This window comes from Plodia interpunctella, chromosome 3 (genome assembly GCF_027563975.2).
Source record: "Plodia interpunctella isolate USDA-ARS_2022_Savannah chromosome 3, ilPloInte3.2, whole genome shotgun sequence".
Classification (NCBI taxonomy): Eukaryota; Metazoa; Arthropoda; class Insecta; order Lepidoptera; family Pyralidae; genus Plodia; species Plodia interpunctella.
Genome location: NC_071296.1, coordinates 7,917,120 through 7,930,454, shown reverse-complemented (window position 1 = coordinate 7,930,454; position 13,335 = coordinate 7,917,120). Strand labels below are relative to the sequence as shown.

The 13,335-nt window shown below is 35.8% G+C and overlaps 1 protein-coding gene across 6 annotated transcripts in view; it reads right to left on the bottom strand.

Annotated features, from left to right (window-relative positions):
• Rbp6 (RNA-binding protein 6) overlaps positions 1-13,335 on the bottom strand; it is a 473,180-nt gene that overhangs the window by 26,365 nt on the left and 433,480 nt on the right. For all 6 annotated transcript variants that reach the window (XM_053769559.2, XM_053769561.2, XM_053769560.2 and 3 more), the window contains one exon: positions 12,320-12,402. In XM_053769559.2, coding sequence (XP_053625534.1) covers positions 12,320-12,402 — 83 coding nt within the window. The remainder of the gene's footprint in view (positions 1-12,319; positions 12,403-13,335) is intronic.

Sequence of the window (13,335 nt, the reverse complement as noted above, 5' to 3'; positions counted from 1 at the left end):
TACTGGTATTTTATCTGAATTCATTTTGCGTAATAAGCATTAACTCTTCCGTATCGATAATGTAATGGGTGTATAAAAATTACCTCGTATGTATCAGCGATTTAACGCACCCATATAAAAAGTCAAGAAGCACAAGCCAAGCAACTTTATAGGAGAGTAATGCGGTGCGGGCGTACCGTACCAACATACGTGAGAGATAAACGCAGACGACAGGGGGAAGGGTTAGGGGAGTCGGGTGCGGGGGGCGCGGCAGATAAGTTTATCAGAGAAACCTCTCGCCTTCGTATTGACAGAGCGTCGCAGCCTGATTGCCGCTAAACGGAAGCGTTGTGAGAACCGGAGGCTTGGAACAGCTTCAGAAATACCTATTCCGATAAAAAAAACTCCACGCTTTGGAAGCCAGCGCTGATTTCATATGAGTTCTTGAACATTTTTCAAATATTCCATGTGAAAATATGGGTTAGAACTTAAATTAAAATGAAGAACGCATTTAGTGATTTCAGTTACTATGTTTAAAAAATACTTGTATATATTCAATAGTAATGAAAAGTTGTTTTTTTTTTAATTTTCCAACGTTGTTATACATAAATACATATGTACGGGGAAATTCGATAATCGAAAGAAAAAAATGCGAGCGTACGACGTTACGTAAAGGAGATGAGTCACAAATCTTGCGCTCAACAGGTCACGGGTAATGAAATACTCCGCCGCACCCCGGGAGCTCTTTCCATATTTACGTAACTGTTGTTCGAAGAAATAAGATAAGCGCGAGTCGACATTTTCGTCGAATTTCAGCACGGTTACTTAAAGTGTTTGAGTGTTTACACGGCGCGGGGCGGGGTCGGGATGGGCCGTAATGCGCCAAATTCAAATCAGATATAAGCGATCGACTCGTCGACGAACGTCGATAACCGATAATATAACGCCACCTGACGTTAGGGTTGTCTCCATATGTAAATATAATTCATTCATTTTATTCAAAACTGAAGAACATGGTTCTTGTATGGTAGAGTTTTTTCCATGGCACTTTAAGTTTAGCTATCGTTTTGAGGTCCTTGTACAACCTCACTTATTGCTCTCTCGTCAGGAAATAAATAATATAGATTAAAAATATTTTATAATAGGTATTTCAACAATGAATCTTATGTTTACAGGTTTTGTTTAGATATTTTTTAGGCAAATCAATATCAATGAAATTTGAAAAGCAATAAAAATACAGGAGCGGACAGCCTTATAATTTCACAGATTGCCTCGAGGCAGTCGTATATTGCAGACATTTTGTATTGAAATGTCGAAAATGTATTTACTTAATGCGAAAGTATCGTGTGCTTTTCGTGTACTACCTCCAGTATCGAACTTTACGATCTTCATAGTAATTGAACAGTTCTACGGAAACGTTTACAAAGTTCTAGAAAATATTTAGTTCTGGAAAATATTGCTGTAATGTAATCAAAAGCGGTAAAGTTATAAGGTATAATTTGATTATGTACAGAATAATAAAACACAAAGTAGACAGAAATAATATTGAGTTAGACTTTGAATTTTTTATTGCGACTAGCACACATTGCCGTCATAGAAATGTTAGTAGGTATATGAAATATTAAGTGTAGACGACGGTGGTGCGCCTGCAATGGTCTACGCGGGTTATTTTGAGCTCCAATCGATCGCTATCGCGGCTTACGTGGAGCATCAAGACGTTTACATTTCACGTTTTGATGCTTTCAATATCATTTGGAAATAGCAACTGTGATTTACCATAACAAATCACGCGTTAAATATGCACTTTCGCCACTCCAAATTCATTATCCAATTTTGATAAACTACCAGAAAACTAGCGGCGAATAAAAAAAAACAAGCAAGCGTCTAGTACTTCGTTCACGGCAAACGAAATTAAGTTTTAAACACGCCAATTATTTAGACGCAAACTCTAATTAAAAACTGTAATAACATTGTAGACATAATTAAGATTTAATCTTGGCAATTCTATGCTATTCTTGTTAATAGCCGAAAGTACCGCAGCAAAATAAAGAAAAGAAATTAAATTGAAAGCAAAGTGTATTGGCGGATGTTGGCATTAGAGGCCGTTTGCAATTGTAAGTAAACACGGTTGCTGCAATGCTGCTTTAACTAATTCCTATCACGGCTAAGAGGGCTCTTCAACCTCTGGAAGGACACGTAATAGAGAAAATGACCATCCCGGAAGACCGCGCAATTTTGCCAACACGAACGTATAATGAAATTTGTGCATTAGCTAGAAACCTATAATAGTGTTTCCATGTCCCGATGAAATGGTTCGAGAAATTCAAATAAAATTGCAAACGATGTATTAGAGCCAAAAGAGAGGCATTAGGGACTGTATGAGTGCAATTTGCATTTAAGTAATTGTGGGAAACGTATTCGGCGTGCTTAAACTCGATATTCGAATTTGGATGTTCTTATCAAAGAGGTCTTTGTTCCGTGCAATGAATATATTAATGAGAAATCGCATGCAAGTCAAACGCTATTGAGCAGTCCAAATGTTACGCGTCACGTCTGGCTGTAGGAAAGGAGCCACGTTCCCGAGAGATTGTTGTAGATACGAGAATGCTATAAAATCTATGTATATTTTGTTTCACTAATATGAATTTGATTTCACGTTTCAGTTGCGAACTGTAATTGGTTGTATATATCTAATATTGATATAAGAAGTTTTAATAGAGAAAACTCAGTTTTCGGGTGGTTACTGAATTATAGTTTAATATATGTGTCTGTTTTCATATTTTATTTTATAAGACAAAATACTTATATGGATTTTGAATCATATGATAAGATATAATTAAATAAGTAATTAAGTAAATAGTAGCTGCGGTATACAATATACATGCCAATATATCTATTGATAAAATAATTATTCTTAATTAGTAGGTTTCCATTAAATTTTACGTTATAAACTTTCATAATATATTTTATAAATTGTTATATTTAATATTACAGCTTTAATATGACGAAGCAAATAGCACGAAAGTTAAGGCTTTAAGTACAAAATGAGGACAATGGTATTCGTAATTAGTATCATCGCTATTAAGTTTACGATGCACGGTCAAAAGTATGATATTATCAAATTTTGTTGTAAATTCGCTACTATTGCTGTGGCGTAAGGTGTAGAGAAAGGAAACATATGAGCTGTACCAATTAGAAGTAATTAAGTAAGTCGTAGGGTCGGGCGGGCCTCGGTCGAAAGACCCTGACTAGATTAATAGGTAAACTACTAGAAAATTAAAAGATACTTATATCGTTTGTTTATAATAAAAATTTGTTCCAATGTTCCAAAAAAAACATTGAAGTATTTTTTGACGAATTTTGTCAAATTGAATGTCGCATATTTATAAACAGATAAAAAAATACTTACACTGTATTTGAAAAGGTCACTAACCCTGCCTGAGAATGTTCTGACTGTGATACTGATGAAATTTCTACAAAGAATATAGATAGCAAAATGCTACAATTTCGGAATACTAAATCAATTCTGTTCATCGGATTTAGTATGCCGATCGAAAACTAAGCTTGTTTTATTAATGTTTTCCAATAAACCTTGTATACTAAAAGTTTTCCAGACGTTTTATAACTCTCTCCACGTAGCCCAAACAAGTAGCACATTAAGTAAAATAGAATTTTACCCATTGCTCAGCAATATCACGCAATATCCCTCATATATTTATTCAGCAATGTAATTCTATTACAGTTTAACTAATTCACTTTACAGCATAAGCCACTACAAGACAGAAACAGACAATACAAAAAAAGCATTTCCAAAGAGGGTTTGCCGTCAGACAGAGCTGTAAAACCATAGCTGAATTTTAAATTAACCCCGGGCTTCGCGGCGTCACAGACTCCAATACAATAGAGATTTTGCGAAGGTGAGGGAGAGTATATATTCTTATAATGTAGAAAATGATCATTTCGTGTTAGAATTTCTGCTGTATAGTATGCACGTCGCGTCGTAACTTGCGGTGTATGAATCTGTCGCGACTTCCCCACGAGTCTCCAAGGAGTCTCAGCACCTTTAATGTAAATGAAATTGTGCAAGAAATAAAGCAGGGTTCCTCGGCCGCTATTTATTGCTGCCGTCTCCTAACTCCTCCGTAATGGGATGTGGAGACGATGCGAGCCGTAATGAACCGGCCTGCCTTAACGTATGTCCTTTATTGATGACACCCGTGACGCAAAATGTTTAGATCGCAGAAGATTGCTTTTGTTTTAGTAATTTCGCTTTGAGTTCTAGTTATTGACATACCGGCGTATGTATGTACTTAATTTCATTTTGTCATTTCGATCGATACTAGCAATGAATGTAATAACCTAGAGTTAAAGATATAATAATTGTTTTCATAAATAATTAATGTATTATGATTATTTTAATAAATATTTTAAGTACCCCTTACTGATAACATAAACGCGAAAGTAAATTTGTTTGTTACCTCTTCAAGCTTTATATACTCAACCAATCTTTTTGAAATTGCATACATATAGTTTGAAGTGCGAAGAGGGTGCCTAACCATTCCCGTTGGAAATTCACACGGGCGAAGTGCGGGAAATAGTACTGTTATGTTCATCAGAAAGTATTACTCTAAGTTGAACAAAAAATATTGATTTTGAATTTGACTGATCTATATCCTCGCTATTCTGTGGGCGCGCCCTCACCGCTGTCGCTAGTTTATTGTCTCCCTACGCAGTGAGACCGTTTCAATTACGCAAGCTTCTTACAATACTTTACGGTGGTTGGATCATTTTGCTTGATCAAAACGTTCGATTCGCCCATAAAAGTAATGTGGAAGGGGTAATGTGATTTATGTGAAAAGCTATTGAAATTCTATGATATATCAATTGTATTAAAAAGAGAAAAAAAATGGTAGCCTAACATTTAATACAATTTTATAAGATTGATTTTAATGCAGATATAGATAATTCACTTTTAATTACACATAAGTCATTGGGCACATGATAACGAACACTTCAATAATTAAATTATTTTCTATTAAAACTTATTTTATCGATATTCGGTCGTCCGACTCAGTTCGGTCTGTGATCATTTGCTGAGCCCCTTGGTACCACAGATCTAACATACCTATAACGGCGGGATTAATAGTAATAGGTTTCAGTGGTAGTACTGATCGGATCCGCTCAATGCTTATTATGGTATTACTATACAATATTAATAGTAATTAGTTAGACATTTTACTGATAAACGTTAAGAAAAGTTATGTTGTGTATTATCACCGTAACAATATAGATTTTTATTTACCATAGCATGGGTACAAAATAGTCAGGACAAAAAATCCTAACTTCCCGAAAAAAAATTATAGAGAAACGAATTTAAATTAACTGGTGAGGGAAAAATTACTGTTGCAAATTTTAGAAAAAAAAAATACATTTTCAAAAATTTTCCACTTTGTGTCAACCAATTAAGTATTGTTATTACTGTCCTTAATACATACTTGTATATATCACGTGTTCCATCAAATATTTCCTAATAACTCATATAATAGTGCGTGAATCGATTTAAGCAAGTTGGTATATTTTGTAAACATTATTTACGGTAGGCAGCTTCGTAAAAACGGTTTTCTTTTCTTTGACGCACCGCACACATTACAAAGTTGGCTGTATACACGCAAAAGCGTCATAGAACGAGCGCAACTATGGCATGGGATGAACAAAACAACGAGAGAGTAAAAAATAAACCTTCAATTATCAAGTTTTTCTGAAAAAAAAAAAACTACTTAAATTGTCTACTGTTAGCGTTGGCGATTAGTCTTAATTTTGATTCTAATCTCAAGTTTTCCTAAAAAAACCTACTTATATTGTCGACTTTTTACAATTAGTCTTATGAAGTTTTATCACCAAATGACACTAAATATGTATGTAGTTAAAATGTTTCTTTGGACATGCTGTCGCAATGTGCATCATAAGCTTGTGTTTTTTAAATTCCATCTCTGTACTCTAAACGTTTTGTAAGGTGAGTTCATGTGCTCGCCCCCGGCACCACGTGTGATTAATTAATTTTCTTTCACGCTTCAAATTTAAGTTAGAGTAGAAATCGTTAACGGCCGGAAAGGCCTGTTGAGCCGTAATTTACGTCTTTGCGTCGACGCAGTTGCGTCACTCCGCAGTTGCGTGCCGAACGCCTTATGACCATTAAATTTATATTGTAGAGGTATACGTACGTAGGAAATTAGGTACTTGTTCAAATGGCGATTGGCATCAGATTATAATCGAACTTGTAAATTTTGACTTAAAAAGCTAAGGAACAGTTCGCTCGATAAGTCATGGGTGATTTGCCAGAGCTAATATAACTCCGCCTTGAGGAGTGTGGTTTCCGCCTTAAAATAGGGTCACTTTACATCTTCCTGTGGATATGTCGATTCATCATCAACAGCCATTTAAACTGCTGGGGCACTGGCCTTCCTTATACGGATAAAAAGGAGTTTGGGCCATAACCTAACCACGTGGGTCCATTGCAGATTGGCGGGTTTTAACGACTGCAAATACAACCGGAACCAATGTTTTTACATGCCTTCCAAAGCACGGAGGAGCTCAAGATAATTTTGGTCACCCATCCAATAACCGACCATTGTGATAGTGTCTTAATCATCACAGGCCGAGCGCGCTAACCACTGCGCCATGGAGCTCCTCTCACGAGGTTACTTTGGTTTAAGAATAGCCTTTTCAGCTGAATGACAACAACAGCATTCCCAGAAGTCAGTCAAGCGGTCGGTCATAATATGTCACGTTGTCGAATCATTGAAATTAAAAGATTATTTTTACGTTAGCCCTGAGCTTCTGAGCGTCACAGCCGAGATCAGTCCCGTACCAAGCTACGCGAGGATGGGCGAGAGAATGTAACTCCGCCTTAAATGACTAATGCGGTAATAAACAGAGCTGTATCACAGTGTAAATTACTTCGGCAGTGTAACATACACGTGTTTCCTCGGCATATTCTGCGCTAATGATTAACCCGTAGTTAATTTGGGATATCTCAACTTCAGGGAGGAACTACATGTAGTTATGTACACCCAGAGGTAGTTAAGGAGGGCGGTTCCCAAACCTCGTTAGCAGCAGTATTGCATCTCGGGCACACGAGGAAAGCCATGGATTCACTTGTATTATTAATGATACTCAGACATATAATGTCGAGAGAACATTCAACTTGCATTCGCATGTTATTTCATTTCCGAAATATTTTATGATGTATTTTTATTATACAACGCACACATTTTTGTAAGAAAGAAAACAATTGAAATCAAGCGGCTGTAGGTCAAAAGTTCCTTATAAAACATTGATTGAGGGATGAAAAAGTTTAAAGAAAAAGGACTGAGCATAAGCCCATCGAAATCTTCGGGGGCGCGACTTGCCAATTGCAAGTTTCAATGAAAGGGACGACCGTGCTCTTGATATACAGAAGGCGCAAAAATGGTCGAATCGATAAAGCTTAGAAGAAGCGCTGGGTCCTGCTAAAACGAGAAGTTTATGGTAATCACGGCTTGGAGGAGCCTGTGATTGATTGTTCGACGGGGCCCCGGGGAGGGAGGCAAGGACGAGTACGTATCTCCGTTAGGGCACCGACGGAATTACAAGTTGAAATTTTTTAAATCACATTGCTACGCCACGCTTTAAAACTTGTAAAGAGAAAAGGCACCCAGCAAAGGAAAAGTTGGATGCGACGCGAACAGCGTACAAAGCAAACGCGGATTTACTCACTGCATCATTATCAGCGGTAGCCGAAATCACATAAAATATGTCCATTAGAATCCGTACCAGAATGGCTTTTAGAGGGATCCTTTTTCTTATCAAGAGCTATCAGAATTGTACGGCACACATGGGTGTGTAGGCCATTCTTTAATGTGGCAGTAACGACAAGGGTGCGCCGGCCGGGCCACCAGCGTGTTAAGACGCTGAGAGAAATGGCGATCGAGAATCCCAAGATTTAAGTGGCAGTTTCAAATGTGCCTACTTTTAGTGTTATTTCCTAAACGGAAGCCATTTGTTTCCGTATGCACGATCGGGGAACAAAACGTGCGCTTCCAAAGAGTTTTCTGACGTGTTTATGCCGGTCGCCTGAAGGATAGTGCATTTTCGTTACGTCTGTTTCGATAGTGTAAATAACAAAGGAAATTGTGAAACATGTGCCATTGCTCGTGCGTGAGTAAAAACTTGGATATGAATCATCGAGTTCTGCTGTCACGTTGTTTTGGAAAACCATTAGTTAAACGTCCAATAAAACCAACGCGTATCGGGGAAATAAAAAACTGAGCCAATCCTGACCGCAGCTTTGGCTATAAAAGTTGCTTATTTGTGCAACTTTGACAGTATACAGTAACTTATAACCGGCTGTTATGTAATCATACTTTTATACGTCAAAGAGAGTTTTGATATAGGTAAGGTAATTCAATTTTGTTATGTTAATGTTTAAGATTTATGCATTTTGACATACAACCTGAACATAGTGTGAAAAATGAAATTTAATAAACTAAAATTTAATTTAAAAATTCAAATGAATTTGCTTCTAAGTCTACTTACATAGCAATTAAAATCCTTAAAATATTAGGTAAATGTTTAAGCTTTACACGCAAAAGTGTAATGTGTGGAAAATTTTTACCTTGAAATAAACGAAATGTAAAAAGCAATATTAGGCGGAGTGAAAAAATTCCGAAACAAGATTGCTAGTAAAGATTTTTACGAACCGAACTCTCGTAACCCGAAGAACGTTAATTGTACACTTTTTCACTAGAGGACTTAGGACGCTTTAATCCTGTCGTATCTTTAGGGTCACACTTGAATTGAAGCATCGATACCATCAACTTTCAGCTTTGACCCGATAATAATAAAGTCCTTTTTCTCTTAATTCTTCAGTGATTTTAACAGGTGTGACCCCATAAAGAAACGCAGGTGTACGTGTCCCCAGGCCGCTTAAATCCAGCAAATAGAAATTGATGTTAGGAGGTGAAATCTAAACTACACTATATTTTAGCCATTTTGTAGTACATTGCTGCTTTGTTCTAAAATTCACGGTAAGCGGAAGCAATTAAGCCGGTAATGTGTAAGGATGTAATGGAGTGACAGGAATTTGTCGCGCGTTTTAATGGCAGAGTATTTACGTTTTCAAATGCATCTCTGTGGAGTGTCTCTGGTGTGATTATACAAATTTAGAACGTAATTATTTCGCTTTGTTCAAATAAATAGCGTTGAAATATACCATATTGTTTCACTCATGTGTTATTTCATCTTAACATTATTTAAATTAAAGTGAAGAATTAACAAACTAATTAATCGTGTCTCTTATCAATTAGTTTACACAATCGACACCGATGGCTTAATTATTTTACCACTCGGTGCCTCAAAAGTTTCAGTAGTCATTCACTTCTTTACACAAACGTACCTAACTAGAACAGTTTCAAATAAATTATAATTTGGTAAGATTATGACTGCAAAACCACCTGATACTTTCAATAAAACCTTGTCACTTTTTGACAGACCGCGCCCAGACAACTATATAATATATATGTAATATGTAGGTACAAATATTTACCCGCGCTGAGAATTGAATCCGGGACATCTAAGCGGACGGGCGTGATGACCACTACGCCACGTAGGTCGAACATTTACGAAGAATGCGGATATTTTTATGACTCAAATGAGTCAACATCACCCTATCACTGCCGCGGGCGGAGTAGCTATTAGCTTAACGACCATTTTAATATAGCAGATGACATATTAAATTTATGGGGCGGCTACCCGTAACGTAAACGTAACGAAAACGCCTTGACGTGACGCCTCTGTTTTCTTTATGACGTAAATATAACTATTAGATGATACACGAGGCGAATTTTAATGGATTTGTTTATGAGTTGCGTGTATCCAAAATTTAATATTCCGTTAAGTGTGTATGTGATGTACACAATGTATGTTTACCTTGCGAAGTTTTTACAACGTTTACGCGCATGAAGTTTGTATGGCACTGATCAGTTTTGTTCGACGCTCGAAAAAATGTCGACTCAGTGTACTCGATACGACTTGATGTTTAACTGGATATTTTCGGTGAAGTTAGTGCTTTCGTTTTAATTATAAAAAAGTTAGGTGTCACTGAATTTTCATTAAAATAAATACATTATTTTTCAGTTTCATTAGTCGCTGGTACACGGCCCTGTTTTAATTTTAAATCCTGGTATGGCATCGTACGGGGTCATTTATGTACCTACATCATGTATGTATATAGGTATGTCTTAATAACAGTGAAAACAGATAATAAGAAAGCTTAGAAACAGACGAACGCGGAGTTTGAACTATATTTTAATCTACGCTATGTGATGTTTACCATAATGTAATTTCTACGCAGCTATTTAAAATGTATTGATGATTACCATAATTTAATTTCTACATAGCTGTTTAAATGTCAAAAATAAACCTATACTGGAGTTTCTGTGTAAAAAGGGGTACAATAATAAGCGATTAGTTTCCATAGAGAGTATAGGTACATAACAGAGAACACCTCTACTTTTCGCAGGGAAGCGAGTAATTACTCTAAAACACTACCCATTTGTTTGATGTCTTTGTTCGTTGTTTGTTCCACTTAGGGAGAACATCACCCTTACGATTTCGCTCGACACATGCCGTTGCCATTAACCAGGGACAATAGAACGAGACAAAAAACAGACATTAATATCGGGAATATGCATCGAAAGGACAGGTACGTTCTCTTTTAGACAGTAATGGGTGTGGAAACTCCTGAAAACAATAGGCAAAGCAATGAATGAGGCTGATATTAAGATTTTAAAATTTTGTACTTTCAAATTGCTTTTTATGTGTATGAATATATATAGGTAGTTCTGTGAACTAGTCTTGTACCTTATAGATATTCCTAATTTGATAACAATCAAGGTGGATTCTGTGAATAATCTTTTACTAGCAGTTTTATCTATTTAGACATTTTTGTGTTGGTTAGTAAGCGTCCAGTTTTCTAAAGATAAGAGTATTTTGTATAAATTTCAAACAAGGCGAAATTTTTATTCCCATTTCTCCCAAAAATCAAACTGAAATCCTAGTTAAATATGAAAGTGACTTCTAAAAACCAGGCTCATTGTTATTCAGTGTTCATTGTCGTTGTAATTATGGCATAATTATTTTTATTGGCGCCATCTGAGCGTGGTGGGGTGCAATTAATTTGATTATGTCCCGAATTTTCACTAGAACGTAGACAACTCGCGAGGTCTGTTGTTGCTACTCTGCATAGACCTCTATGTAATAGTAATAGAGGTGGATTTGCAATAACTTTATATAAGTTCATGTGTTGTTGACTGTACGTAGACAACTCGCGTGCTCCGTTAACCGGGGGTCACTTTTATGGAGCGACATGATTTTAATGGCCTTGTAAAGGGGGAAGTGTAAGTAAATTGTGTTTTTATACTAATTAGTTGTATAAAGTGTATCACTTTAAATACACATAATACACTTTCGTTTCAGTTTTATTTTTCGGCTTGAGCACCAATATTCTATGGTTAGACAGGGTGTTTTTGTTATCTTAGCGTCTTTTATATTTTTTGAATTTTATTTAATTTTTAAAGAGTAAATATTATTTGTAGAAATAAAATTGTTTGATATCATTCTTTTTGAACACGAAAATTTAATTTAACAAGAAGCCACCACACCTTGAATTTTCTTTAAAAAAGTAATCCAATAAAAGTTGTTCGCATCTCATTGAAAAAAGTCTTTTTAACTTGAGACTTCAGTTTACAAACAAACCCTCCGATATGAACTTGACACAAAGTTCAATGCCCTCGTAAACGGTGGGTACTTTGGCTATACAGTCGTCATCGCGAATGTAAACATCCGAAATCTTTATTGACCTTTCTTGACCCAGATGGATAGCTCCAGAATTTGGAAAAAATCTACATTTTCATTCTCATGGGTCCTATATGATTTGTTTCCTCCACTATTTGACCTGACCATTCATTGTTTATTAGCACAAGTTAACAGATAGAAAATGAATCGTGCTATCTTACTAATATCATAAATTTCACGCAAAACCAGAACGGATTATTATGAAATTTAGCACACGGCTTGAATATAACCTAAAAAACGTTAAAGGCCATTTTAAAATTCCAATTCTTAAAAATTTCAATCGACATCATTGTTATTTTTAAGAATTGGAATTTTAAGATTGTACAATCCATATCCTTTCGGCATATATTCCGTTAGTTTGTAAGCAAATAGGTACAAAACCTGTAGCTTTTTTTAAAATAATGAATTTCTTTCTTTACTTCGAGTAAATAATGATTGTAGTACTTACCATTTTGTTGTTGATTTCGTGAAAATGAATTTCGCACACTTTATCTACTATGTCTTCACTTTGAAATGTGACGAAACCGAAACCTGGAACAAAAGAAAATATTATTAGTTTTTTTTTAATTTAATAAAATTAATGGTGAGTTGATTTTACGTCTACACAACTTAATTTTGAACATGAAAACAACAATAATAACAACAAATTGATAAAAACTTTATATCAAATTTGCCGACGTCGATGTTGCCAGTATAAAATAGTTGTACATGTCGGTTGTTTTTTTTTTCACAATATGCTCAGTGCATGGAATATACTTAGAAAAAAATATTATGAAAAAAATAATAATTCGGTTTACCACTAGAATCAAAGTTGATTGGTGCAACCCACCCAAAGTGTCCCATTACTGGTCCATATTTTTTATCTAGCATCGGAATGCCACCAATAAAAAAAAAAACTATTTTTGAGAAATTAAAATGATTTGTTATTATGATTTCTTCAAAAAGCTGCGTTAATCTTGGATTTGTAACACGCAGAATTTCATAAAGTTCTCAAATTGACGTCGCTGTAACTCGTAACGGCTGAAAATTTCATCGTTTGATATCGTTTTAATTAAGGCCACCTCCGCGTTGGGTTAATATCAAAAGGCACGTCAATCAGTTTCGACGGGCCCTATCAGGTACTTATTGTACCGGTAGGGGCAAGCTGCCCTTTGTACTTAACAGTTTAATGAAACGCCCGATGGCTTGCCGGGGACAAAATCATAGCGAAATTTTCTATTTGTTAGTTAAAATAAAATGGCGTCGACTGGCGAAGTATAGAGGTTATTGGAAATGAAAAGGGGACGTTTTTGCCCAACCGTGGGATTTGATAGCTAAATTAAAAAAAAGTTTTTTTTTTTTATAAAAAGAATATCTGAAATAATAACCGCTTGTGGACAAACGTAGGTAAAATGGTTGAAGAAAAATGTGTGCCAAGGATATGTTTAGGAGAGAACTGGAAATGCATTTAGAACTTCAAAACAA